The sequence below is a fragment of the Labrus bergylta genome, chromosome 5 (genome assembly GCF_963930695.1).
Source record: "Labrus bergylta chromosome 5, fLabBer1.1, whole genome shotgun sequence".
In the NCBI taxonomy this organism is placed as follows: Eukaryota; Metazoa; Chordata; class Actinopteri; order Labriformes; family Labridae; genus Labrus; species Labrus bergylta.
In genome coordinates this window covers 20,471,226-20,499,212 of record NC_089199.1, presented here as the reverse complement: position 1 = coordinate 20,499,212, position 27,987 = coordinate 20,471,226, and the positions used below count along the sequence as shown (strand labels likewise).

The window sequence follows — 27,987 nt, the reverse complement described above, 5'->3', positions numbered from 1 at the left end:
ATAAAAAGTATTACACACAATTGGCTTAAGTGAAGAGTGGGAGTACATTCAGTAAATTCAGAGGGCAGGCATCTGATCAAAACTCAAACTCCAGTATGTGATTTAATCCAATTGAAGAATTCCTTTTTCTTTTTTTTTTAATCCTATTTTTAAGATTGAAATCTCAATTAGGCCCGATGACTCTTGTTAACCGATCCCTGCATGAAAAGACAACAGAGCAGCTCATTTGTGTAGTAACAATTTAACATAGAGATGTGTATGAAAATGTATGAGCTTATGTAAAAAACCTGTGTGCTCTGAGGCCATGAAGTGTGATGCTTTTTGCATGTAGGTGGGAGCACAGCTTCTCCCATTTGGATTAAAGGTCAGATATTCAGCTGCAGACCTACTTGCATGCTTGCTGATTTATGCATGAACACAGCACCGAGGCTACTGCATGTGCATATTCTCGATAAACAATGAGAAAACAAAGCTGTGGATAACAGTCAGTCAGTGACAATTAACCATTAAGATCAGCTCAGGCATGGTCTTTGCAGGTCATGCATGGATGGATGCGGTTAGATGCAGTCAGGCGTGATGGTTGCTGTGTAGGTATGTGAGTGCAACTCAAACACCTCAGGGAGGGATGAACTGGAGCAGCAAATTGTTTGATTTTTCTCGCTGTGTCAGAAGGGGGCGCTGTGGAGACACTGAATGTGCTCCCCTAAGAGTACTCACCTCGCTGTATGCAAATGAGGAGTCTTAATTAGGTGTAATTTGCTCAGCATGCTTCAAATTAGGATTACATGCTTAGTGTATTTTTAGTTAGTCACTTATTCTGCCTTTTATTCAAGACACAGAAACCCCAAATCTGAGTAAGTGCCATTCATTTTTTTTGTATTTTTTCCTTTATATTTTGTCTTTTCTTATCCTAAATCCAAGTTGGGGTAAACCTTCAAATGAAAGTGTATAACAGAAAAAGACAAGTCTCACATGAGGTTAATTTTGCATTTATATTATGCAATAAAATTATAATGTTTTTGTAAATTCTGATGTTTGGTTTGAAAATTTTAACTTTTGTTCTTGATTAAAAATAGTTCTTGTTCGCCTACTTGTTGTTGAGCAGAAACGTGTGGGCGGGGCTTACTTTGTCAGTTGTAAGGCATGTTTCTATTGGCCGGTCTCAAAAAGGGAATGACACCATGGCAACGTTTGGGATTTAAAGGACAGGAAAATTATTTGAATTTGAAATCAAACCTTTTAGATTTCACAGGAAATTTACTTTGAATTAAACATTTTACTGCAATGTGAGAAGTCTTCTTTGAACGTTTTTTTAAATTTTTTAAATTTAATTTAATTTGATTTGGTTGCGTCATAAAGTAGGATAAAAAGCAACCTCATAGTTACATGTTCATACCAATGTAAGCTATATGCATATTTAGCACTTCAACATTCCAAATAGAGATACAATGACAGTAGTTGATTAAAGTTTTTATTTTATACATTTAGTACCACATAACACCGCAGGATGGAGCCAGCAACATTGCCGCCTGCTGAGCGTAAAAAGGGGCGTTCCGGAGCCTGGCAACATCTCTGTTGGCGGTGCCAGGTGTGCTCAAACCTGTAGCAGACAAACGCTCGCAGATGTCTGTCCGCTCAGTCATCATGGGTTGGATCATAACTGCATAAACCGCCTCCTGGAGATCGCTGCCGCCCGTCTATTTTCAGCCTACTCACAGGTATGAAGGATTTCTCTCTGACGCACCACATTTCAGCGACAGACACTCCACAATCGACCGCCGAGTGACTAAAATACGCTCTGTTTACATTTTGTTTGGACTGCTTGACGTCGGGAGGTTCCTTCAGAGACTAGGAAAAGCGCGGGTAGGACCCCTCAGAGCAGACAACGTGAAGTGTTCGCCTTTTAATCCCATCTCGCCGCTTTCAACTCTCCTGTTTTACGCACAAGGAGCGCTTGGATTTATCGCAGCCAAGGCAACTGGGCGCACACCGGAGGAGCATATGCCCGTGGGATGACAGCTCTCAGCGGCAGATTCGCGCGTGAAAAGCAGCCTCTTACATGTCAGGAAGATGAAATCCTTAGCAGGTCGGGAGAAGAACTCGGGAGGGTTTATTAGGCCGCGTCACTCCGCGTTTATCTAACCACAGCAAAACCAAGGCGACTGTAACCGGTGAGATTGTGTAGCTGTTCAAAAAAAAAAAGGGAGTAACCATGTCCAGAACACTGAAGAAGAAGAAACACTGGTCCACTAAAGTGGTGGAGTGCGCGGTGTCATGGGGGAACCTGGGGGATTTTGGCTCGGTGGTGGAGGTCCTAGGGGGAGCAGAGCTGGGTCAGTTCCCCTACTTGGGCCAGATGAAGCTGGACGTGCTGGTGTGTCACGTCGGAAAGCTGCCCTACTACGGGGACGTTTTGCTGGAGGTGAACGGGACCCCCGTGAGTGGACTTACAAACCGAGACACCCTGGCTGTCATTCGCCACTTTCGGGAGCCGATTCGCTTGAAGACGGTGAAACCAGGTGCGTGCCAGGCTGCTTCACTGTTCCCACACCACACTGCTGCTGCTGTGACACCTGAGCTCTGTTTGTTTGTGAGATAAACGTTTCGATATGAATTAACCCTCATGATTATACACACAGTCATGTAGGCGTCCACAGAAACATAGGTAACTAGACACACAGCCTTAATTAAGATTCAGTGGCATCAATTTATTGATTAAACCTCACAAACTCCCCTCAATACAACCCCCAATGGCCCCGTTGTCTCCTTGAGGAATAACCTACAAATGTATGAAAAAGAACACATTTTTACAAGGATTCTTTTGGTAGATTATGTTCAGTGCAAAATGAATTAGTTGTTGTTTGCTTCAAACAATTGAAGGTATGTCAGCTTTGCAGTTTGTTTACTGACAACAAAAATCAGAAAATCTTGAATTATTGTGACATGTATTCACAAGGGATGACTTTTTGTGTTCAGTAAGGAGAAAAGTTGTGTCTTTGTGACATTTTCTAACTTTTGTGTGACTTCAAAATGCAACGCTGTGTTATGGATGGATTAGGGTGTGCAGCTCGCAGAAGAAACCCCAGACTTCACATCCAACGGTTCACTTCTCTCCCCACTTTCTCAGGGAGATCAAATAGTGATAATGGTAATGATGGCTTGTAGCCCGGATGGATCTTTCTAGACTAAGTGCACTTACATGCATAAAAATAAGGCCTAATTACATCCTCCATTATTCAGTCTACTTTGCTGCACATTGGCCACAGAGGCTGGAGTGGTTCGCCGTGTTTTATCCGGCTGTTTGTCCCATCATTCTGCATCCAGCTCTCCAAGGGAAGCTGGATGCACCATCCGAAAGCTTTGATAATGAGGCCTAATGGCTGTGAAGGCTTTGTTGATGCTCTCGGTTAGGGGCCGACTGATTATCGGTCGTGCCGATATTCAGCCGACTATCTGAAACTGCGTTTTATCTTACCGTTCGCAGATTCAATGAATTAATACAAAAGAGTGCTACTTTGGCTCAGCTACAGGTGTGCTTTACCCTCTCGTTCTGTTTTCACTCTCCACTCTGTCTCACTTAATGTCCCGCCCACAACACTGTCTGATTTGCCAGACGTCCCATGAGTAATAGTCAACGCTGAAGTCTAGGTGGCACAGACTGTGATGAGAGCGGCCTGGAGCAAGAGCAGTGTCTCTGTGTGAGCATTTAAACAAAGTCTTGTGTTTGAGTTTAAAACTCAAAATTTGGACGGAAAGATTTGAATTTTTACTCATGAACGTGTAATAATCGATATCGGTCGACCCCTACTTTCACTGTATGCTGTACTGATTCTGACCCGAGCTGAGGTCCCAAGGTGAAGAGTTTTAGTGGTATGTGTGTGTTTGTGTCTGAAGGATTGTCTTTACTGTGCTTGTTTAAAGTTCTTCTGATATGACTGAAAATGTTGTAAATGAGCACCGGTAAAGCAGAGGCCCATGTAGGGGCTACAGTCCTCGTTGCTCCGGTCACAGGTTCAACTCTCGATCTTGACGTTTGGTGCATGTCATCCTCCACTCGCTCTTCCCACATTTATTGTCACTCTTCAGCTGTCTTGTCAAATAAAGGTAAAACAAAACATTAAAAAGAGTATAAAATGTATTTGACGCTACCTAAAATGTTTTATAAGGTACATATGACAACATGACAACCAGTATTTCTGCCCCCCCCCTATTTAGTCAAGCTAGCTACATGTTAGCTACACGCATGCTACAATTGTTTGACTCTCATTCTGTAGCTTTACAACTCTTTAGAGCAGTGGTGTCCAAACTTTTTTTCTTGCGGGCCAAAATTGTCGTGTTAAAATCGCTCGCGGGCCACAGGTTTTGTTTTTTAAAATATAGTTGAAAAAATAGTAAGGCTTTGTAGATCAGAATCAAAAGGCTCGCTAAAGAAACCCTTTAATAAAAAGAAATCAAATATTTTGATTTCTTCGTTCTACTTTATTTGTTTTTGTTCTCAGAATCAAGCCTGTAACGTGGTTCATTTTTTTGGAAAAGCTTTCTGCATTTAGCTCAGGTCATTAAATGGTTAAACAACAGTCCGCTTGTTTGCAAAAACTTTGCTTTGAAAAAAGTTTTTTTTTCATAGTTTACAAAAAATTTGGAAAATAGTAAAAGCTGTAGATTTAAAAACAACAACAACATACATGTTACTGAACATTTTCTATTTTAGGAATATTGTTCAGCCCTTGTTAACATGAAAAAGAAAAATAAGATAATGTGCCAATCTTAATCAAGGCCTCGGGCCAAAATCTTCTGATTCTTCATTTGAAGTCAAGGGCCGCAAAAAATCCCCTCAAGGGCCGCAAATGGCCCTCGGGCCGCACTTTGGACACCCCTGCTTTAGAGTGTAAAATAAAGCATTTAGTTAAAAAAAAAAAAATCCTGGCTACTCCTACGGTCCTCAAACACAGTACATCATGAGAAGCTGCAAATGTTAGCTTAGCTTTTTCAAGATTGTTTTTAGACCTTGATTCCTTGGCTGACTGACATTGTTCATAAAGTAAAGATGACTGAACAGTTTTATGGGAAAAACATCTGTGCTTCTGTGCACTTGAATAAACACAGGATGCTGCTAACATTAGCGTAGCTTGTTTCTAGATGCTCTGCTTTAAAAAAAAGATTTAGATGGAGTGTACTGATCCAGGTCATAAAGTAAAGATAATTAAATCCTTTATAAACACTCTATGACATACAGTCTATGTAAAAAAAAAAAAAAAAAAAAAAAATCAAGGTTGCAATCTTTGGTGGATACAAGACGTCAGGAGAGGCTAGCTGCTGCTTAGGTTAGCTCACTTTGTTTCTAGGTGCTCGGCTTGTTTTTAGGTCAAGGATTCGGATCCCTGCTGGGCCATAAAACAACAATCACATCTTGTCACATAAATTCAGGGTTAGTAGTGTATGACTGTTGTATGTCCTATTGGAGGGCTGTAATAGGCCTACTCAAGTTACGGTCTCAGAATTGGTTTCTGGAATAAAATAATGGTAGGCCTATGTGCACTTCTCTTGCTTGAGCTGGATCTGTAATGTCTAAACAGCAACTGAGACTGTACAAAAGGTTACATCAGCATCAGCAGCAGCAGCTGAGTCCCAGGTCCTCAGGCCAGGATCCCTGAAGATCAGCTGTATGCGTGCATTACCTACTAATGGTGTGCGCGCGTCCATTTCGAAGGGGTTTCCTCCATTTCTTTTTTTTTTTTTTTAAACGATAATTTATTGATTTTTGTATTTTTTTTTTGCAAACAAGTGCTCTTTATAAATATATAAGTAAATATTTGCCAAGATTGATGAGTTTAGGTGCCTATTAGTGTGCAGGCACATGAAGTTGTATGCAAGTGTGTATGTGTGTGAATGCGTGTGTTTCATGGCTCTACACTCCCAAGAGCTCCAAACACCAAGCTCTCTGCCCCACTAACCAAGGATGATTAATAAAGGGCAGAAAGGAACGGGAGACTAAGGGGGAGAGCGAGGGACACAAAGAAACACAGGGGAGAGAGAGTGAGAGAGAGAGAGAGAGAGAGAGCCAGGGGAGAGACAAATAAAGAGAGATAGGGGAGAAAATCGGCTCTGCCTTATGCTGCAGGCTTAACTCCCACGCAAGGCTGTTTTTGCTCTTTAAAGCTCACAGGGAAGTAATAGGTGGCAGAGATGGCAAAATTCCTCAGCACCTTTTTCCTCACTGTCATCGTCACCAGTCTGGCCTAGATGTCTCCTTTTTTAGCCATGTCGAAGCTCGCAACAAGAGTTGCTCTGAGAAAGATTTCACTACCAGGAATTGTGCAAAATGTCCTTAAATGTGTGATACGATATCCTACAGTACACTGGTCAGTTCACTAATTTTAGACCATCATTTTTAGCGAGCTCCCAACCGAGCCCACAAAAATTAACATAGCTATAGCCTACGCAGCAATAAAAAAATATATGCCTGCAATTTGCATCTGATGTTTTACAGAAAATACATAGGATTCACACACAGATTGTATTTGAAGATGGACATAGCAATAGCCACCTGGGAGTAAAACCACCTGCTGACTGGCTGCAGTATAGGTCATGAACCCTGCCTCCGGGGGTACAAGCCGGGCTGCTGCCAGTGAATTACTTTGGCTTGTGTCTTCAGAGTAGTGATCCAGGCTAAACAACCATCACATCCATACATGGTTGATAGCATAAAGCTATAAGAAATGAGTAATAATGTGTGTTTTATTTATGCATTGGTTTCAGAGCGATACTCAGTCAATAGCCAGGTCTGTATGTACTGGTACATGGAAGGTGAAAAGGCATAAGAATATCACAAGCTGCATGTTGTGTTGGCAAAAAAAATCCTCACAAAGTCCTTCCAGGCATCAGCATTCAGATAGGATTGGGATAATGTATGATTACATATTGTGCATGTGTGCACATCTGCACAATGTGTATACATCCCTGTGTGGTAGCCTCATGTATAATTCACACCTCTTGCATAATTGACTTAGCAAGTGAATTTTCTCCACTCTGATGGATGCTGTAGGCCTGGAGGATCAGCTGTTAAGCAGGAAGCTGTGATGGCATGACGGCGGCCAGCAGCGACGGATGGGCTCTCTGGGTCAACCCCAGATCGTCTCCCGTGCTTTTTTCCCATGATCCCCTCGTGCTCTGGCTGCCTTTCCCTCTGGAGCTGGTGGGCTTCCTGTGCCGCTGCTCCTTCTGACAGCCTGGGCTGAGAAAGGAGGGAAAACTTAGGCTGCATCCCAATTCTCTCACTAGGCACTTCAACTGAACCCTACCCCTCCATGCATAGGCTCTAAGAGGATAGGAAATCCTTTTCCTCATGGAGATCCAGGGTTAGTGGTTCTCCAGCCCTCAAAACCTTACCTTCAAAGGGAGTCTTTTCAGATGCAGATCACAGAGTGCATATGAAAAAGGGCAAGGTGTCTTGGTTACAAAGGTCGTGGCTTTGTTATATTGCCTTAAATTGGCATGATTTCTGATGGCCAATAGGGGAGACTCCACTAATTAGAAAGAGTAGTGTCATTGTGTGGAACCAGACTAGAAAATTAGCCTATATCTCAGTACATTTTTTTCCCCCTTCCCTAATGAGTTTATGGTCTCAGCCGCTATCGTTTCAAGTCTTCTTCATTATAGCATTATGCTAATTTTTAAATTATGGTATGGTGATGTATGCGTCAGGATTTGGCAACCATATTGCCAACAGGGAGACCAAGATAGAGACGTGTCCACCCTGTTGTCTAAAGAAGGACTCTTCTGGTTTAAAATTACCAAAATGGTGACGGTCATAAATACAAAAAGTATAAGCCTCAAACCAATGGTTGACATCATGGTCATACAGTCTGTAGCCCTATTCAGACTGTTCATGGTGTGGTATTTACACACCTGGGACGTCTCCCCTTCCCTTTGATGAATGTCACCGACATGTAATGGGGGGGAAGAAGTGATCCAACATTTGCACCGCCAACAGATAGTAGCAGAGCAGCGTTTCAGGAGCGAGACGGGATCGGAGGAGCAAGTGGGGAAGAAGAGTACTGAGTACTGTGTGTGGAGCTCCTGCTGTTTCTCTACACATCGTGCTTTCTCAACGGCATAACACACGGTGAATTCCCAGACTGGGACACTGATATTGTGCCGAATGATGCTTCAGTGCTGATGTGGAATCGCACTCTGAAAGGGGGTTTGTGTCTTAATTTCAATGAATGCTCTGCAAAGAGAGGTACCTGGAAAACAGATATCCGTGTGGAGAGAGAAGCTAATCTAGTCTTTGCAAAAACCACTGTAATGTTTAAGTTCAGCGTTGATGCAAAACAGCGTCTAATCTGTTTGTACTAGGTGTTTCAGAAAAGTCAGTCTGCATGCTGTTAACAGAACACTGTGTAAATGATGAGCTGTTTCACATCTATGAAGCTTACATAAAATAGAGTTAGTAGTGGTATCCCCCCCCCCCCCCCCCCCCCCCCCGTGGCTTCATTTCTAAAGTTAAGGCGACTACTAAGTTCAGTGGACTCCAACACTCGGGGTAAGTCAAGGGGTTTGGAAGAGGATTGGGTCAAAGAGAGTTAAGATGCAAACAGCAGAAATTGGGATTTGAGGCAAAGGGTGAAGCATAGAGAGAGAGAGACAGAATGCAAGATGCAAGTCTCCATGGAGGCTATTATCTATCTCAGCCATTGATCGGGAGAAATGTGAGCTGAAAGAGTCGCGCACAGCACTTCACTTACTTTCCTACTGCTGCTTCTGGTGCATCATATGTTCTCCAGGGACTGCCGAGAGTATTCTCTCACATGCAGACACACACACACACACACACACACACACACACACACATGCTTTGAAATGAAGTTCACACTGAACCTAAGCCAAGCCTTCACGACACACCGCAAGCTAGCTGTGCTCATTTCTCTGCATCTTTGATTCAGAGGAGATGCCTCTATTAAAAGACGCGTGCTCGGTACACCAATCTATTTCTGCCGGTTACCCCCAGCTAAGTAACGGAAAGGATGCCTGATGAAAAGACTCATGACTGGCATCCCAGAATTCCTCCTTCATCCGCTTGCTGCTCTGTTATTCTCTGCTTTGCCTCGTGTATGTTTGCAACTTCAATCACTCTGCAATCAAAACATACACCCTGTTGCCATTTATATGCAGTTGAATAGATGAAGACTCTGACTCAAAATGAACTCCTCAGTGCGGTACACATCACGTCTTCTGCAGAAATCTCTCTTTTGCCGTTTAGATGATTAGTATTGGCTGTGTGAGTCTTTTGCTGCACTCTTGTTGCTTTGTGCCTCGCTCAGAAAGATGGGTTTGTTTTTTTATTAAATGTAACAGATCGCTTGTATGTTTGAATTAAATGCTAATTCATCGAGATACACAAACACCTTTTGGGTGTGTGGATTACAACATTTATACTGGCAGATTATTGATTTAAATAGTTGTTAATTGCAGATGTTATAATGAGAACATGTGAAGTCTGCAGAAAGGCATTTTCACCTGTGTCTGTAAGCTACTCGCTTTCAGGAGCTAATTTTCCTCTTAATCACCTTTTGAAATTTGAAGCCAAATTGTGTAATTGAGTTTGCATAAAGCAGACTTCTAAAGCTACTCCAGATTACGTTCTGAGTCGCTGGCTCCTGCTCACGCACACATTAGCGTATTTTCCATTACCTGATCGTGCCAATAGAGAAGAATACAGAGTGACATGAGCCCCTAAGCCCCTGTATCAAACGGCAATAGTGAGTGTGGGTTAATCACATTAATGCACCTCTCATATCAGGAAGTGCCTCTGGATTCATCCTCTTGACAGGCGATGCTTTGTCACTGCGAAGAGATTTGCAGTCGGCTGCAAAAAAAAAAAAAAGATGGGGATTGAGAGTGAGAGTGGGAATACAGCAGCCCAGAGAGCCCGGTCAAATAAATAGAGACATCTGTTCTCGCATTCGAGATGTTCCCGACAATCAGCAGAGAGGAGCAGGAGAGCCTTCATGTACACCGCTTCTCTGGCAGAATACTCATAACAAAGTAATTTAAGGACTCTTTCTGGTGTTTTTATGCAGATTCAATAAGGTTTCAGCCATTTTTTTCCCTCTGCTAAAATCTCTTTAGGCCTGGGCACCCATCCAGCTGTTCAGCAATTGGATTATCGACTTCTGGGTGCTCATGTAGCTACTTTGTGATTTTAATTGCGCCGTTGTGTATTTTGCATGCTATCATATGTTGTCTACAATTGTCTTAATTCTGCTTTCTAAGCCAGGAGTCCCTTGGAAAAAAAAATGCAATCTTAATCTCATTTGTGCCAACTGGCTGGGTAAAGGCTGAAAGAACAAATAAACACGAGGATAAAATGATGACTGTACACAATGAACTGTAGGTGGGACTGAATTCTCGTATGCCTCATTAATAATTTAAGATGTTGGCAACTCGGAAAATAAAAATAAAAATTGGCAGACCTCTAGAGGAAACATAAGCAGAGTGTTGCATCAGACACTTCTCTGCTGCTGTGTTTATGAAACAGCTCTGATGTGCTCCTATAAGAGCGTAAAGTACCACACCAGGGTTTTTCATGTTTCAGCCCATTAACTGCAAATATGTACGCACTGTATTACTGCTGACCGTTTTCTAAAGCATGCTGTAGAGGTTTAGAAAACACAATGGCTTTTCTGTCCTTCCAGGCTATCATTGTTTGGACTTCATTTCACTACAGTACAAAAATCAAGCAGCAGAAATCTTCAATTAGGAAATCTATCACAGTGGACACCATGTCTGCTTTTATTGTGTAGCACTAAAGCACAGATTTTGGGCTTGCTGCTGCACTTCCACCCAGTGAAATTAAACTTTGACAATATTGCAGATGGGTAGGGGAAATGATGTGACAAAAACATCAAATCAAAAAATGGCTGCAGGATGAGGCCATGATGTAACAAACATTTCCACCATGTGCTGCTGTGATTTTAAGTCCATGAAAAGTTGTTAGCAAGTGAGCAGAGAAGTTTTTTATGGTTTGCTTAAGATTGTATACAATTACCAATTGGAGCAGCAGAAGCTTGACATTGGAGCTTTTACATTTAAACTTCAAGTCTCATCTAAAAACATAGTGTGTATAAACATGGACGTATTTCCAGTGACATCACACACTGGTTTCTGAAGGAACATTTTGAAGCCCATTGTTGGCAGTCATCATATTGGAAATGCTACCTCAATTTAAGTTTCAAACATCTGACCGCCTTTTTAGTCAACTCAGCCCGCCCTTAATTATGCATATATATGTAAACATAACTAATAAGCTAATAATTAATATAAAACAATTCACCCCCCGATACAGTTTCTGCTCCCAAATAAATGATCAGTCTAGACCAAAATAGGTTTGTATCAGGCTCTAAGCATCATTTATCCATTAAAAATGGGCCTTTTAAAATGGGCCCTAAAGATCGTCCTGGGCTTTTGGAACCAGCCTCAAGTGGACACTTGATGAACTGCAGTTTTTTGCACTTTCCACATTGCCTTCATTTTTCGACACTGGACGTTGAGACTTGGAAGAAACAACAGATGTTGATTATTTTATCAGTAAATCTTGTTTAAAAACAAATTCTAATACTGATTCTGCATGTAGGCAAGAAATCTGCAAGTGGAAATCTGCACTAAATGCTAATATCAGGATGCTTACATTTGTTCAATTATAGTGCTCACATGCTGACTTGAAAGCAGGCATAATGTCAACTTCTAGCATGCTTACATTCTGTAGTTACCAAAAAACAGCTTCCATCTGAAGCTGTTTATGTCATTGGGTCATAAAGCACTATGTCATTAGAAAAAACAAATGTTTAAATATTTGAAGTCCAAATTTTGACATGTTGGTGGTGAAGAATTAGAAGTGAGAAAACGATGGCTCTTTATTCAGAAATTGACATGATGGAAAAATTGGTCGGACTATACTGCCAATAAAAACTCTAGAGCCAAACTTTAACCAGAAAAAATTGAAATGACATTCCCTATTCTGTAATGATGAATACGAGACACCATTGACTTTAAAATATGTGCATACAAGACTTTGAAGTCAAACCTCAATCTTGGATTCAATAAAGGTGCACAGAGCTTATCTTATGGAGCTCTGGAGGTGCATCAAACAGGAAAGTAATGAGAGCCAACACTTTAAAGCTCATTCCAAGCAGGTGCTGATGATATGACAGTAGTGATACTTAACCCCTGCCTGTGTTCGAGATGAGAGGCACAGCAAACTCTTATCCACCAGGCCATCGACGTGTCGACACACTCATTACCCAGCCTGGGTTTGTGCATGCTGAACAGGGACAGTTGAGCGAGAAGTCCGTGTGTTTAATGCACGATGGGTACCAAAGCATTGATATATTCTTCACCTTCTGACCTCACCTCATTAACAGCTAACTAACTTTCATTGCTGTCTTTTTTCACGCTCCCTCTCCATTGAATTCTAAATCACAAAGATATAATGTGACAAGGGGAATTTATGTTTGTATTAAATGGTTGTCAATTCCATGACTATGATTCCTTTTGACAACCTTTCCGTTATTCCAAGGATTTTCTATTTTTGTCTTCTACTTCCTCTTTCTTTCGATTTATTTCTCCGTGAGCACTCCGTGCCTTTATTCTTATCTCTTTGGCCTTCCACTATATCATCCTGCAAAGCATTTTGTTGATATGCAGCATGTTTGTCCTCTGTGACTCTCATCAAGCATCTCCCATATGTGCCGGAGGCAGCTGTCAGACTTGTAGTGAAGTGCTTTACGCCCCCCATCCCCATCCCCACACCACACACACACACACACACACACACACACACACACACACACACACACACACACACACACACACACACACACACACACACACAGAAACACAAACACAGTCAGGCATACACACACATAAAGGAAGAACCGACTCTGATGTATGGATTCCCAGGAAATTTGGGGACAAAAAAATAGATACCAACAGTGTTGTCACAATATTAGAATTTTAAACTTCGATGAGTTGGTAAAAATCAGAAGACATTGATTTCGATTTGTAAACCACAGCAAGAAAAACAGAAGTCCTAGGCACCTAATTGTGTGTAAAGTCTTGTTTTTAATTAGCTAAGATTGCAAGCAAGCTCCTGCACACTGCACTGTTTGAATTGCGCAGAAACATTGGCAACGCTTCTGCAATTATGGCAGTTTCTTCAGTTGTCCCCACTAATAGGGTATGGAACCATTTTAAGATATTACATCTACAATTTTCACTGAAAATTTATTAGAAATCACCTGTGAATTTTAATGGACCACATCTGCTCTTTCTCTTCCAGTCCCGGCAACATTGGCTGAAAAAAATGACTGAAGATTTGTACCATTGATCTTTTAAATAATGGAGATAATATCGTTTTAAAACATGTGGTATCAAAAAGCTTCAACGTATTAATCATTTTGACAATCTTAGTTTCCAGCATTAACAATGTTGAAGTAGCATGTTGCTCTGCATTAGGGGCCAGTGCATCTCTTACTTTTTCCCCCCGGAAAAGTAAGATATCAACAGACCGTGCAAGAATTACATATTTGTTGTAAGGTGTATTCCTGCCATGCAACATTGCACCAGTTTCCCTATAAAGCAACACAAAAGTGAAGCTGCCATCATACCATAGTATCCTAGTTGGGAGCCCCCTCCCTCAGGCCTTGCAGTGTGTGTTTGTGGGTGCAGACGAGGGAGTGAGAGAGTCAGTGGGAGGGGGGGAGTCAGTGGGAGGAGGCATAACTACAACTAAAAACAAACAAGCGTAAAGTTGCTCTCAACCCTACTCCAGGTCCTCAATAATTCATCCATACACGAGCGGGATACTCCACTGATGTGTGTGTGTGTGTGTGTGTGTGTGTGTGTGTGTGTGTGTGTGTGTGTGTGTGTGTGTGTGTGTGCCTGATAACTGGTGATATTAGAGTAAAGCGGTCGGCTACAGTCAAAAAGCATAGCATGACTCCCAGTCCCCAGCATGCTCTCATTATTCCTACTTTAATCAAATTGGTGCTGCTCTTCTCTCACGCTCCAGGAGCACCTGCAGTGATTACAACCTAAACAGCGTGTTTGATGAGGTGGTTTGGAGCCAGATCTGTACATTTAAAATTAAAATTGATGATGAGTGCTATCACGATGATTGGCTTGTATTATGAAATGTATAGACAGTTTCTTCCGCCTTGGAGGTCTGTTAGGGTCACATCCAGTCACTTAGAGTTTGGTAGACAAGCTGGAAAATTCTGATTTCTAGTTCTTTTTACCACTTTAAAAAAACACCACAAAAATCTGTTTTTAGTATTTTTCAATTCTATTGTACAGGGAGATAACAGGGATATTAAGGATAGAGGTATCATAATAAGTATCCACCCTCTTATCCACAAGGGGGGGGGGGGGGCACACACCACTGCCAGTCTCACAGGCTCCATCCACTTCTTTTCTAGAAAAAAAGGTTGTGTTTTCATGCATTTATCCACCACTTTATCATTTATTTTTTCTCAACTTGAAGGAAATACTTCATGCAATCAGTCTGAAGGTCATGGAAGTAGAAGTGCTTTTAGCGTAATATAAAAGGAAAAAGGAAATCATGGCTCTTTAACAGCACGATGACTGACTGGAGGCTGAATTGTAGACCTTGATTTTTTTTGTCCTCACATCATAAATTATTTTATCAAGTGAAGGCGTCAGGTCAAGACCAGGGGCAAATTACTGTGTGAGCACGTATCAAGGGATCTGAGGGTGGTGGACAGAGGTCATGGTGGCTGTGTGTAATGAGTAATGGCTGTATGTTTAGGGGATCGGGGGTCATGCCAGCAAAAGCAAACACCATGATCTCACCGACGCAAATCTATGCTACATTGGGAAAAGCCCCTCTATATTAGATTTAACCTTCTAATTGTATTGTCAACAGTGGCTTACATATCAGTGGTCTCAAGCTGCAGAGCCTTCAGACAGTATTTGGCTGTTAACAGTATGATGAGTCTCCTCTGGTACTTTTATTATCAATGGGGGAGATTCTGAGGGATTTCAGTTCCTCAATGCCTTCAGTCCTTGTTCCAATTAAAGACCTCTTTGTCGTCTTAAATGGCTGTTAGCGCTCATACTGTGCTATAATGACTAGTTCTAATCCTAGCCCAGTATATTTATATTTATTAGGGTTTTTAAAATCATTTGTTACAATTTGACTTGTATAGGGCTGCAACAGTGGAAGCCAATTTGCAGTTAAGAGACGGTTTCACTGCTGACTGAACAGATGAGGAGTAATGGGTATGAGAGTGGTTATTTTTGTTTTGATCTGCATCCTGTTTGCCCTCATTACCCAGTGTTCATTCCGCCTGCTTTGTGGAGAGCTCTGCTTTTCTCTGCCCCCATCTGCCCCTCGCTGCAGCTGGGAGATCTCAGCTGTATATTCTCTTAAGCCTTGCTCAGACTACATGGGCCAATTGCACCAACTGGTCTTAACTAAGACTGGTCTTAACTTAAGAAAGGATTCTAAGTCAGTTGCACAAACAGAACTTAAGCCTGTAGGCCTAACTTAGTCTTAGCGATGTGCGTTCATGTGAACGGCCACTTATGGCCATCGACTAGCTGCGTGCGTCGCTTGAATCGTCAAACATGTTTGAGATAAATCGGGCCCCAATGGTTAAGATTGGAAACTTGTAGTCTGAGTCAGGCTTTACAGTGACAAACACTTTTAATTCATCTCTCTTTTCCTAAACGTACTTCATATTTAGTACACTTGGAGGTGTAGTATGCCAATCAATGAGCCAATCCAATACCATAACTCAAAAGCCCCTCAAAAAACAATGTTTTGAGGTAGTGGTGATGTTCCCTTGTGGCCAAAATATATCAACAAACACTTTGAAACATTGCCATAAATGACAAAGCCTAAGGACAAAATGAGCGCAACATAGCATCAGTAATTATTTAATCTTGATTATCTTATTGTTATGATTGTGAGAAGCTAAAATCGTAATTGAAACTCGATTAATTGTCCAAGCCTAACACCACTATAAGTGTTTGTTTAAAAAAAAATAGATTTTGTTTGGCAGTGCATCCACCTGATACTTCAGAAACCCCTAAATATTTAATCGTCAAAATAGTATCTGAACAGGATTCCAGAAATCTCTGAAAGATGTTTCTATGTGATACAGCTCTGAAACACTGTTCATCACCCAGTGTGAGTCTGATTTGCTTTATTTGTTGTCTTGCTCCTCAGAGTACAAAAGTTCCTGTATATGTGGATCTAAACTGGGGAGGGCATCACCACTGTCTGCATCTGGGAGCAGATTGGAGGGGACGTCTGGTGAGGAGTTTCTCCTCAGTCAGAACGCCATGTTTGTTTTACCAGAGGCACGGCAGACATATGGCAGCTGACTGACCCCGCGCTGTCATGAAGGACGTTATCTTTATGCAACACTGATTGCTACACAGCATCGTCCCTCCGCCCCCCTTTCAGCTGCGTTCAGTGATTGCACACTTCAATTGACTGGCATATCACAAGCCACTTTCCTATTATCCAGATGTGCATTATCCTCCAACTGGTGTTTATCACTGGGAGATAGGGGCTCAGGTCACCTCTAGACAGCTCACAGGTAATGGGCCCTGACATCTGAATTAGTCGGCTCTTTCAAAGGGTGATTAGCAAGCAGCTTAGGATTCTGTGGGGATGATGATAGGCACACATAAACAGGCAGGGGCGATGGGCCGCTGGGGCTCTGCCTCTCTGTGGTTCATGATGGGAGGCTTGCCAGTAATACGGCTCATCATGAAGCGGTCACGCTGTGGTTTTGCAGATGACAGAGGGTGGGATGGAGGGGGTGTCTGGGGCCAGTGCAATTATGTGTTTGTACTGATGATTGAGCCACTTTAAGAAACTCTTATATTCATCAGCTCATACCACAGTGTGAGCAGCCGACCAAGCTGCTGCCGTCATAAACTTAACGAATAGAAGAAGCTTTTAAATTTTACACCAAAATCTTTTCCCCGTCTCTGTTTCTTGGCTGTGCGAGTGGCAGCTCCAGCTGTTAGCCTCATCCTTTCTCCAGCTCCTTTATTATTCCTTAGCTGTGCGATTCGCTGTGTGCTTGTGGCGGCAGGGGAACGGCTGGCTTTGTAGAATCCTAATAGCGGCGGGCGAGCGCCAAGCTTCTCCCTTTGCCGCTTGCAGCAGGCGTGTGACTGAATGCCAATGAGAAATTAGGGTTGAGGCAGGGTGGATCAGGCCAGGCGGTGGCAGGCGGGATCTGAGGGTCTGTAGAGCCCTTTACCGGGTGAGGAGCGCACATGTCTGCTCGTAGAGGAGCTGCACAGCAAGAGGCGCTCTGCGGCTCACGGTTATCTCAGCACACCTAATCAGCGGGATGCGCCCTCTCCTGTGCATCCCTGTCAAGAGGGAGATAATCTAAGAGCATCCTGTTCGACTTTGACATTCGCACTGCTTCCTCTGTAACATACTGCCCCAGAAAGTGAGGCTGCGAGATTAGACCTGCTTCAAATCTGCTTCAAGGAGGACACAATGACAAATGACAATGGAGGTGGAAAAAAAAAGGACACAGTGTAAAGTCTGGACTTTTTCAATGGAGGTATGGTCACATACTTCCCTCTACAGCCCGACCGATATGTCATTTGGCCGATATTATTGAGCCGATATTGAACTATCTCACACATCAATATCGTGTTTATATCTTCTGATATGTGCAGATATACATTTTGCAAACAAAATATTTAGATGACTTAGATTAGGTGTCATCATGTGGTTTAGCAAGAAGAGGGTTAAATCAGTTAAAACTTTATGATTATGTTAAATATTCATAAAGTAATTTGTGGCTGAGTATGGTGGTTAGTCATGTTGTTTTTATACCGGAGCATGTTCGCCATAGATCAGGTCTATTTTCACTTCAGCTCAAAACTGAATCAGCTGCTATACTTCGACAATGACTGAATGTTACCATCTCAAATCTCTGCCATTTTGGTCTTGCAACACATTTCAGTCGGGGCTCTTCCTCCCTCCTCTTCTCTCTTTCCTCTCTGTGATTATGTAATCTGCACTCTTCCCTCAGGGTCATACTGGGTGAAAGAATATGATGATGTTTTTCTTAATTTCCAGTGTATAGCAGCATCTGATGTGTCTTCTCTTTTCTTTTTTCTCCCCTCTTTTCTGTTGCAAATGCATAAATGTGATGTCTTATTCAAGCCTCCTTTGTAATGATTTATTTATGCAGCGACTACTGCAGCTTTTATTTCAAATCGGATCCTCTCTCAGTCATGACAACAAAAAATCAGTGAAGACGATATAAAAACCCAATTAACAATGAAGCCGAGGTTCAGGCTACAACAGAGGAGGCATGTGTAATAAAATCAATAAAAGAGGAGGGGCAAATTAAGAGAACATGGCTCAAACAAGCAAAATGTAATACTTTAAGTAATGGTTCATGAATTTAAAACGAGACTGGTAGACTTAATATTACAATTAAAAAGATTGTTTTCATTTTGTCTTTGCTGCTTGGTTTTCTGCTGCAGTACATAAACGCTGTATCACGTGCATCAGGTAAAAAAAGACAGAAGTGTATCTGTTTGTGTGTGTGTGTGTGTGCATGTGTGTTATGTCACGTCGTTAACATGGAGTCTCTTTAATTCTGAAGGTGACATCGACAACACGGGCTGTTAACACCAACACAGGACCTGCTAGTGTGATATAAATGCAGAGCTGTGATACTCACAGCCTCTTGTGCAAAGCAAACACTTACACTTACAGACATGCACACACAGACAACAGCACGTTAATCTGTTTCTTTCGCAGCATGCACATGGTTCTCCACATGACGCAGATGTTGCTAACAGTGGGATGGAGTGATGGGTGGATGCAGTAAACCCCAGTCACCCAGTATCTGCCTAATCTGATTACGGACGGCTTCACACGGTCATCCCGGCTGCAGCGAGAGAGAGAGAGACTGGACAGATGGACGAGCCACGGCTGTCAACAGCTGGGGTTAACTCTGTTGTGTAATATGTAGATGTGGCGTTGCGGAAGAGAAAGGCATGTGATGGCGTTCGACTGCATTATATTCTATACTGTCAAAGATTATCCATTTCAATACGATGCATGACAAGCCACACCAGTTGTATGATATAGATAAGAGTTCCTAAAGCACAAGTGGAAGTGGCCTGGTTTATATTTAAAGCTAAAACTGATAACTGAGTAACTGTTTCCAGCGTACAGACAAAGATTGTAACACCTTATTCATAGTTTCAACTTAAAGTCCCTTGTATTTTCTCTTTTTACTTGGCTGGGAAGAGACCTTGGCAGCACTTACAGCTTCAGCACCAACACAGAAGAGATGTTTGTTGCCAGGTTTTGCATGAGGAGCGAAATCTATGATGCCAGATCTTGCAAGAGTGAGTTACTGAATAAGAGACGGAGAAAAACAGTTAATTTGTTTTAATTTGTCTGTTAAAAAAAAAAAGAGGCAGTTATAAGGTCAGAACTGAAAGATATGTGGGAAGAAAAAAAAAAAAAAAAAGGTCAACCTTTTTTAAGACCATGGTTAGAATATTTGGTTTTAATCTGTGTTTAAATTTCCGTCTCTCCCATTTTCATAAATTGTGTCAACTGTCAGTATGACGTATATTTGGTTTGATGCCTCAGGCGTAGATGTGGTTGCCATCTTGTTCTTTTGGACATAGAAGCGACTATTTTTGGATGACAGGCTGGCGTTGTAGCGCCTCAAAACATACCCTACTTCATCATCTATTTACTTTAAACTGGACTTCTGAAATATTTACAAAATGGTTATCATGTAATGAAGAAGATGTGATTGAGACCGTAAAATGTTTACAGAGGTAATAAATAAATGTATCATACACTGGAATCTCCCCCTGCTGGCCATAAAAAAAAACGATTTCACATTCACTTCATAAACACAGTCTTTGGTTTGGACTGTAATAAATATTGTTGTTGGAAGCCAGAGTGATGTCACCCATCTGTTACTGCAGGGGGCTTTGGAGTCCCATCATAGGCGGTCTCCATGCGGGAAATCCTGTCTCAACTTAACTTTCACTCAACCTAACGACAAGCTGAGAGCTGGAGCTGAGGCGGGTTTTAAGCCCCTTGACAAATCGTTACTCTGCACTCGCCTGTCAATCAGGTCAGCTATGCACTGTATTGTGAACAACCCTTATCTTTCATAACATCTAAACGGTAAAGTTATCAAAAAATTCACCCCCTCTGTATAGTGTATGCCGATCGAGACATTAGCTAATCAGGCCAATTTAGTTTTTTGAATCAGGCTGTTATGATGTTATTTTCTGTTGTAAAAACTTCCTTATTTGAATGGGTGTGTATGTGACCTTTGGGCCTCAAGCGTACACTCGACGTACGTAGCTTTATTTATTTAGGTTCAAGCTTGGTTAGGACATCCAGTAGAGTCTTTAAAATGGCGGCTAAGGGGCGAACCCACTTGGTATGAAGGATACAGGAAACGACCCCTTTTTCCAACTCTTTTTTCTGAACTCGCTCACCTGATCAGCAAAGCTGTAGCCTGCAGTGTAGCAGCTTTTAAGGACTTACGACAAAGAAATCATGTAAAAGTTTATTAATGTTGCCATCGTCCCTCAAACTGTGAGAGTGAAGTAGAAAGTGGAGGTTTTTTATTTCAGATTACGTATAGCACATTTCACCACTAATGAATGAAACTAAACAAAATCAAGACGCTGAGTGGCCCTGATGATTAAATCACACTCATTATGTTCTTTTTCTTAGCATCCCCAGCCTCCCCCCACCCAAAATTAGATCAAAATTACACTTCACAGCAGTTTGTGAGCGTAGCAACCGGAGCTGAGTGCTGGCAGCTGGTGCTGGAGGAGCTCAGGGGACCAATGTACAGAAAAATGTGCTCTTAGGTGTAAGTGTAAAGTAGATATTCAGGAAATTATAAAGTAATTACCGCAGCACACTGATTGAGATTTCTAATCAACTAATGAACACATTTTACTTCTGTCAAAATTGATCGTGGGAAGCCTAATGTTGTTGTAATGTTTCTGTACTGCTGGTTTTCAAATCTTAAAATGGACATTATCTGACATTGTTTTCATTTAACCACTTCATGTTTTATCCACAAACGTTATTATTGAGCCATATTAAAAGGAACAACATCACATGTAATAACTCTCACTTTAGCTATCCACAGCTTAGTCCTCAGCTAACGTTGGTAGTCAATGAAATCCTAGCTTACATAGGTGTTAGCTATAGCTACAAGAGCTAACATAGCCATTACTGCCCTTGTGCCCCTTAATTGCGCATTTTTGCCATCGGGTGCCACAAGGCCATAGGGTGTCCCTATTCTCTAGTGTTGTTCTCCAGGGGCGTCCTCTTGCACCCTTAATGCATCCTATTCCTCAAGTGGTCAGAAGTGACGCGATAAGGGATGTGTACAGAGCTGTCTTAATTCTGCTCTTAACAGCTTCAGCCCCTTGCTCACTTACTGCGCTTTCATCAAACGCGTACTTTTAGTAAGACCTTTTAGGCAGATACAGAGAGACAGGGCCAACACTGCTGTTAACTAAAATGCTGTTGGCTAGCCAGCATAACCCTTAACCTGCTTGCTAGCTAGGTAGTTCTTGAATGCTAAAACTAGCTGCTTATAACAGAACAAGTTTCCAAATATGTTGACCTGGAACATGGCTTCTTTGTTTTTGCCTGTCATTTATGTTTTCAGATGTTGATTAATCAAGAAACTGTGAAAAGATCAAAGTTTTGTAAGATTCTCTCACATAACTAGGAATCTGAAACAGAGCAGAATGACATTTTCCTTTTGACAACATTGTAGCGTTCCACCCTGAGCCTTCATGGAGGAAACTATCCACCTCGTAAATTTGTTGAAAAGCCAATTTGAATCTTTAATTTTATGCTTATCGTACCGCAAAATATACCCAATGGCTTTTTTGCAATCTATTTCAAAGCTAATCATGTTTTGCAGACGGTGATCTGCTCACTTGCTGATGTAATATTACAGCACCTGCAGATGCTCCTGTTTCATGAGCGACTCATCCACCAACAGTTTGATCGTATCTTCAGGATTTTCTTTTTTGGGGGGTAAATAAACATGTTTAGACCTAAAACTAATCAGTGTGCAGGTTTTTTTTTCTTCAGTCCTGCTGTTGGCAGCTCGACACCGCTGCGTCTCTTCCCAGAGGCCTCATTCTCCTGAGGGTGCAGATGCCGAGAATTACAGCTACACTTCATCAAATTAAAAAGATATGCTACGTGCGCTAATATGCATAATGTGAGTGGATGTCTTGGCTTTGTTCAGGCAGTGTTTGTGCGCTTGGCAGTATCAGTCAGTTAATGTAACAAGGTTGATATGAGGATGTTTTATTCCTCTCTCTCAGATGATTTGGACCATGTCATTGCTGTCTGTTAATTTCCGGTCTTACGCTGCAGTTAGCGATGTGCAATTAATTTGCATCAATATTAATTCTGATTTAATTTCTTGTAGTGGATTATCTTATTTGTCTGTTGTTATGTAATGTGCATTATCATGCTTTCGTGCCGTTAAATTAGGTCGGGGGTGAAATAGAAATGATTGAGTGTTGCGAGTGTTAAGGAGCTGAACTGATTTCAAGACATATTTTTACATGGATGTTTTTCTTGTTTTGAGATTTTGAGCTTTTGTCTGATTGAGAAAACCACCAGTATTATCCTCGTAAAAGAGTGAACTTATACAACCCTGCTGGGATGAAACAGAGTTCCTCCTCTCTGACGGCAGCTTTTAAGGTTGAGGTCAAATCCCTGCAGTCTATTAAAATGCAGTGTTAAACTGCGAATTCATTTCTTATGTATAAAGCATTCATTCTTTATTAGTTCATTAAGATGACGAGCTTTATTTAAGCAGAGTTTTTGCCCAGTTTGGTGATATAAAAGAAATAGGACTTATTAGCTGGTGGCAGCATATAAAAATGTTGAACAAGTTGCAACGTATAGAAAGTAATGAGTGCATTTAATGGTCAGAGAGAGAGTTACAGATGTGATATAAGTGCTTTAATAGCAAACAACCCACTCAGTCAGTTCCTCCAGTTGGGGATCATAAAAGCTTTCTTACCATGTTTAAGGTTTAAAGACAGTCTGCAACAATAAAATCTGAGTCTCTGGCTATCTTCAGCTCCACATTTCTTACTAATTCAGACTCATAAATATGAGGGAAGCTTTCCCAAAGTGGCCTGTATAAATAATGATATTGCAGTGACTAAGCCTCCGCATGTCCAGAGAAGCAGGACCAGCCATAGCATGTGAGGTACGACGATGAGTCAGGTATTTGTCATTTTTTAAATTGTCTCTCGAAGCACCAAAATCAACAAAGGCTCACATCGTCTACGCTGATGCAAACCAATTCCCATAATGAAGGAAAGCAGGGTTGTTGTTTTTTTTTAAAGCCACGGTATTTATTTGTTCCTCGACTCTACCTTCAAGCAAAGAAACACAAAAGTTTGTCTCTGGAGGTAAAAAACCTCACAATAAGCCTTTGAAAAAGTTTTCATAGTGTGGATTAAAAGAGAGGCAGTCTTCAGTTAAAATCCAGTCTGACAGCAGGCTGCAGCCGCTTCCCTTTTGTGTGCTCACAATCTGTGAGCGCTTTGAAGATTTGTTTCTCACACTGGATACAACTTCTGATTCATCTGCATTTTTAAGCCAACATCAGACAGGTGCAATAGCTCTAAATATAAAAATGCTGCATGTATGCATTGGGTGTAGGCGGAGACACATCAGCATCAGCACCAGCCTCTGAATGAAAACATGTCTGTGTGCTCATAAAGGTCTGTGTTGCTGACAGGCTTTCATCCTGTCTGAGCTGCAAAGTGGCCAGTTAAATTTAACAATCCAGCGCTCTCGTCTGCAGATCATTTCTCCCATTGTTCAAGGACTTGCTGCTCTCTGCTTTGCATGCACTTTGGTCAGTGTCTGCAATTTCCTCCATGACTCCAGTGATGCGTTCACAAACGGTGGTTTTACCTCTGAAATTTTGATACAGATATTTTTCTTCTGTCTGAGTTTCTGTGCTTCATTTCTTCTGTCTGACTTCATGTCTGCTGTGCAAGCCGGGGCCTTTGTGATGCAGAAGAATGACGTGAGGAGTTAAAATGCTGTGCATAGCTTGTATGTTTAGTTGGATATTATTTGGTATATTTTTAAGACTATACAAAGAATCTTATGATATAAATTGTATGCCAGTGTATGACAGTAAGGCTTTTCAGGGCTGCAGCAGCCAATTGTTAGAGAAACTGCAGCTTTTTGCACTTTAGCATTGGCTTCATTTATCAACACTGGAGGTTGCAGCTTGATTTATACCCATACAGTCAGCTCTATAACCTCAATTGTTGTGTTGATTTTTAGTTTAGTTTATTTGTTTATGGTTTCATGGACAGTCCCCTTTAGTTAACTGTTCGGTAAAAGGAGCAGCTTTAGCCTTTGCGGCTAATTTCCAACTGTAGTCCCTGGCCAGTTGTCAGAAGGAGGCAACCGAAAATGCATTAATTCAAATGTTGGCGCCCCCTCTGGACAAAAGCAGAACTCTGTATGATGTTAAGATCCTAAACGGTCTGGCACACGGGTGTGTTTTGGATGCAAGTCAGAAAAAAAGATACTTATACTTTCCCACAAATAAAGATTTTTTTTAAACCGTGGTATGCAAGGTGACGTGGTTATGCAGCTGTTAAAAGATTAGTACTTGTGATTTGACTACAGTAAACTTTATTAGTAGCTGTACTGTTCAAACCTCCTGTATTGCACTGATGAATGATTTGGCTGCTCTAACTTTGTTAAAGCTGAAGTTAATATTCCTAAATGTTTTCTATATCCGTCATGTCGGCCTTGCTTTAAGACGTTTCTGCAGTAATATCCACCATGACCTATATATTACTGTACACAGGCATGTGTCAGAGTGTTAAAATAGAAATATTACTCACCTGTCTGAGAGGAAGAGGGATGAAACAGGGATCCAGAGTATCAGAGCATCCATTTCTTTCATCAGTTCTCATCTTTTGATCTTCTTGCTGATCCTTCCCTGTATGTGAGGAGGCTGAATTCTCGAAGAAAAAAAAAAAATCTCCTCCTGTTTCCTTATCACTTCCTAACGAGTCACTCACTGTGAAACTTTTCCACAAGAATCTCAATGAAGGCTCTCTGTCAGGATCAAACCTGATGACGGCAGCAACATTTAAAAAAGACTTCATATAAATAGTCAGTCTTTGGATGATGGTCTGGTTTTCTTTTTCAGGTCACACAGAGGCTTCATATTAAATTAAAACTCTCTCATAACCAGAACTCCTCCTACGCTTCACAGCAAGTTAAAGTTTTCGCTCAAATTCTTTTACAAAGTATCAAATCTCAACACACATTTATGTTGTGTCCGGTGAAAGCTGTAATTTCTGAAACCTGGAACACAGTTATCTAGCATCTCCACAGATGTGTTAGTTGTCATGCCAAGTGTTGGAGGCTCTGCTCCGGCGCTTCAGGCCAGATGATGCAGCGTGGCATCATGATCTCTCGCCTCTGATTCATTACAGTCAGTTTGTATTTTGACGAGGCTGACTCTGACCCCTGAAGCCCCCGCCTGTCTGCATGGCTGTTTTTATACCTGGCCGAGCAGCTCTGCCATTGGCATTCAACCCACACATGAGCGTACCTCCAAACAAATCCAAAAAGACTCACAAATAAGAGCACACACATGCACGCACATGGAGCTGCCGGGGTTGGACCAGGTGAAGGTGGAAGTCAGAAGAAGGCTTGGCTGAGGCTGAGGTTTATTTGTGTGGGATGATGAGATGAAATACGCATCAAAATCTGACATTAGCAGTATTAATTTTACGCGACTGTAGCGCGCTGCAGGTTTGACATTTGAACAGTTAATAAAACAGAAACGGCTTTCAATGCGTGGACCAACACGGAGGCCGGCTTCTGAAAGTTAATTTGAAAATATGCAATGAAGAGAGGATGGAAATGACATTTTTAACTCCGTCTGCATATTCACCACCATATTTTCCTATGTTTAGTCCTGTCACTTTCAATAATGCATGGAATCAATTATGAGGACACATTTTTGCACATAATTAAATTAAGGGGGGAATTGCATCTTGCATGCCAGCAAATTAAAAACTCTCCTCCTTATTGTGTTTTACACTTCACATGATATCCAATTAACAAAAAAAAAAGAGCGAGTTTAGAACGCCTGTATTGTTTCACAGCAGCAGGCTTACTTGAGGAATCCCGCTGTCTGTTGTCTCACTGCGATGTTCTTATGAACGTACTTAAAATTACATCATTGTCGGCTGCGACTCTGCAGACGAAATTAATTATAAAAATCCTCAAACTCACTCAAAACACAATCTCTCTGTTGGAAGTGTCAGCCGTGCGAATATCTCCTCAGAATGAGATTATTTCTCAAGCACATTTTTCATTTATTTTTCATTTTTTAAACCCACTCCACAAAACAAAACATTTTACTTGCAGAGATTTGTGAGGTTGGAGGAGGGGGGTGGGAAACCAATTTTGTATTGATAAAAATCCCATTTGTGGTCCGGCTCTGCAGATATATAACTCTGTGTGTTTGTGAGTCAGATGCCCTTGAAAGACCTCAGCAGTTTGAATTTTTTGGGTTTGTATTAAAGGTAAAAAGGATGCCAAAATTGAAAGGACAGTGTATCTGCAGAACAGTCAGTCTGTAAACTCTTTCAGACAATGTCCCAGACTCAAAGCTACAAACCAAACCAATTTTGTTTCTCTGCACAAAGAACATAAAAATTGATCTGTGTAAATATGCTGGATTCTGTTGCACTGGAGGGGAATACAGACAAATATATCCACTTACCCATCCATCTGCCCATCCAGCCATCCATCCAGGCAGACATGGGTTTCCCTGACAGGGATGTTTCTCTCTGTGGCAGGCTTATTTACAGGCCAGAGAGGAGCGCAGGATTATGGGACTTGAGGACAACATGAGTGGTTGTCAGGCTAAGGCTTATAGTCTGTCAATAGGCTGCTCACACCTCTGTGGCATTCATGGAATCCATGCGGCTGCTGCTCGACACACACTTTATTAAACCAGTCGGACCAGTGGCGTATTTGGACATGCACAGTCTCTACCTGCCGTATTTATCAGTCTGGCTCGGGACAGGAGTAGATGTATGTGAGGTGGTTTAATTGTGTTGCTGACCTTTCAAAAGGGAAAGGAAAAAAAAAAACACTATTTCATTAATTCATTTCATGGTTGAGCTGGTAAGCCAGTGAGGAAATAAAACTCTGTACAGGAAGCGCCTGTTGTAATTTAAACTACAAAGTGTTTCAGGTACAGCTCTGCTTTAAATAGCACAAAAAGTGTTGAGTTCTCCATTGAGGTTGTAGTTTTTAATACTCGGTGAGGGAAATCTACTTTTTTATCGTTCTGCCTGGAGGAGTGGGCATGAAAACCATTTAATATTGGATTTGGTTTTAATCTTTTATAGTCTTGCTCTCAATGCAGGTCTTTGTGTTGACGCCATATCAGGAGGTGCTCATGAATACAACATGCAGCATGGGTGTGCTTTTTCTCCCCACCCATGTAAATTGGAATGATTTTGAGATGTACCTCGCCTGTCACTCAAGGTTTGGTAAATTCCTTTTAAAGTCTGTCGGATTTGACAAACATACCCTCTTATGCATTCAGACGTTTTCTGCATGATCTTGACCAGGACATGGATGAGTGATCACATTACCTTTCATCTCCCCTGCAGGGCCCGGATCCAACTTGACACTATGTATGACTTGCAACATTGTGGACATGAGCCCCGGGTTATTTGTCAATTCTAATGTTGTATTTGCGAGAGGACACTTCTGCATATATGTAGGTTGCAGCTAACACAAATAACTGTTGCCTACACTGTCAGTGTTTTCACTGGATTTACACCTTAATTCATGTCTCTAAT

General features: G+C 41.6%; 1 protein-coding gene across 2 annotated transcripts in view; it reads left to right on the top strand.

The window, feature by feature from the left end:
• Window positions 1-1,239: 1,239 nt before the first annotated feature.
• LOC109991190 (membrane-associated guanylate kinase, WW and PDZ domain-containing protein 3) overlaps window positions 1,240-27,987 on the top strand; it is a 177,617-nt gene continuing 150,869 nt past the window's right edge. Inside the window, exon 1 of one of the 2 annotated variants that reach the window (XM_065955101.1) lies at window positions 1,240-2,519. In XM_065955101.1, coding sequence (XP_065811173.1) covers window positions 2,213-2,519 — 307 coding nt within the window. In that variant the 5' untranslated portion in view covers window positions 1,240-2,212. The remainder of the gene's footprint in view (window positions 2,520-27,987) is intronic. The other variant, XM_065955100.1, reaches the window with a different exon arrangement.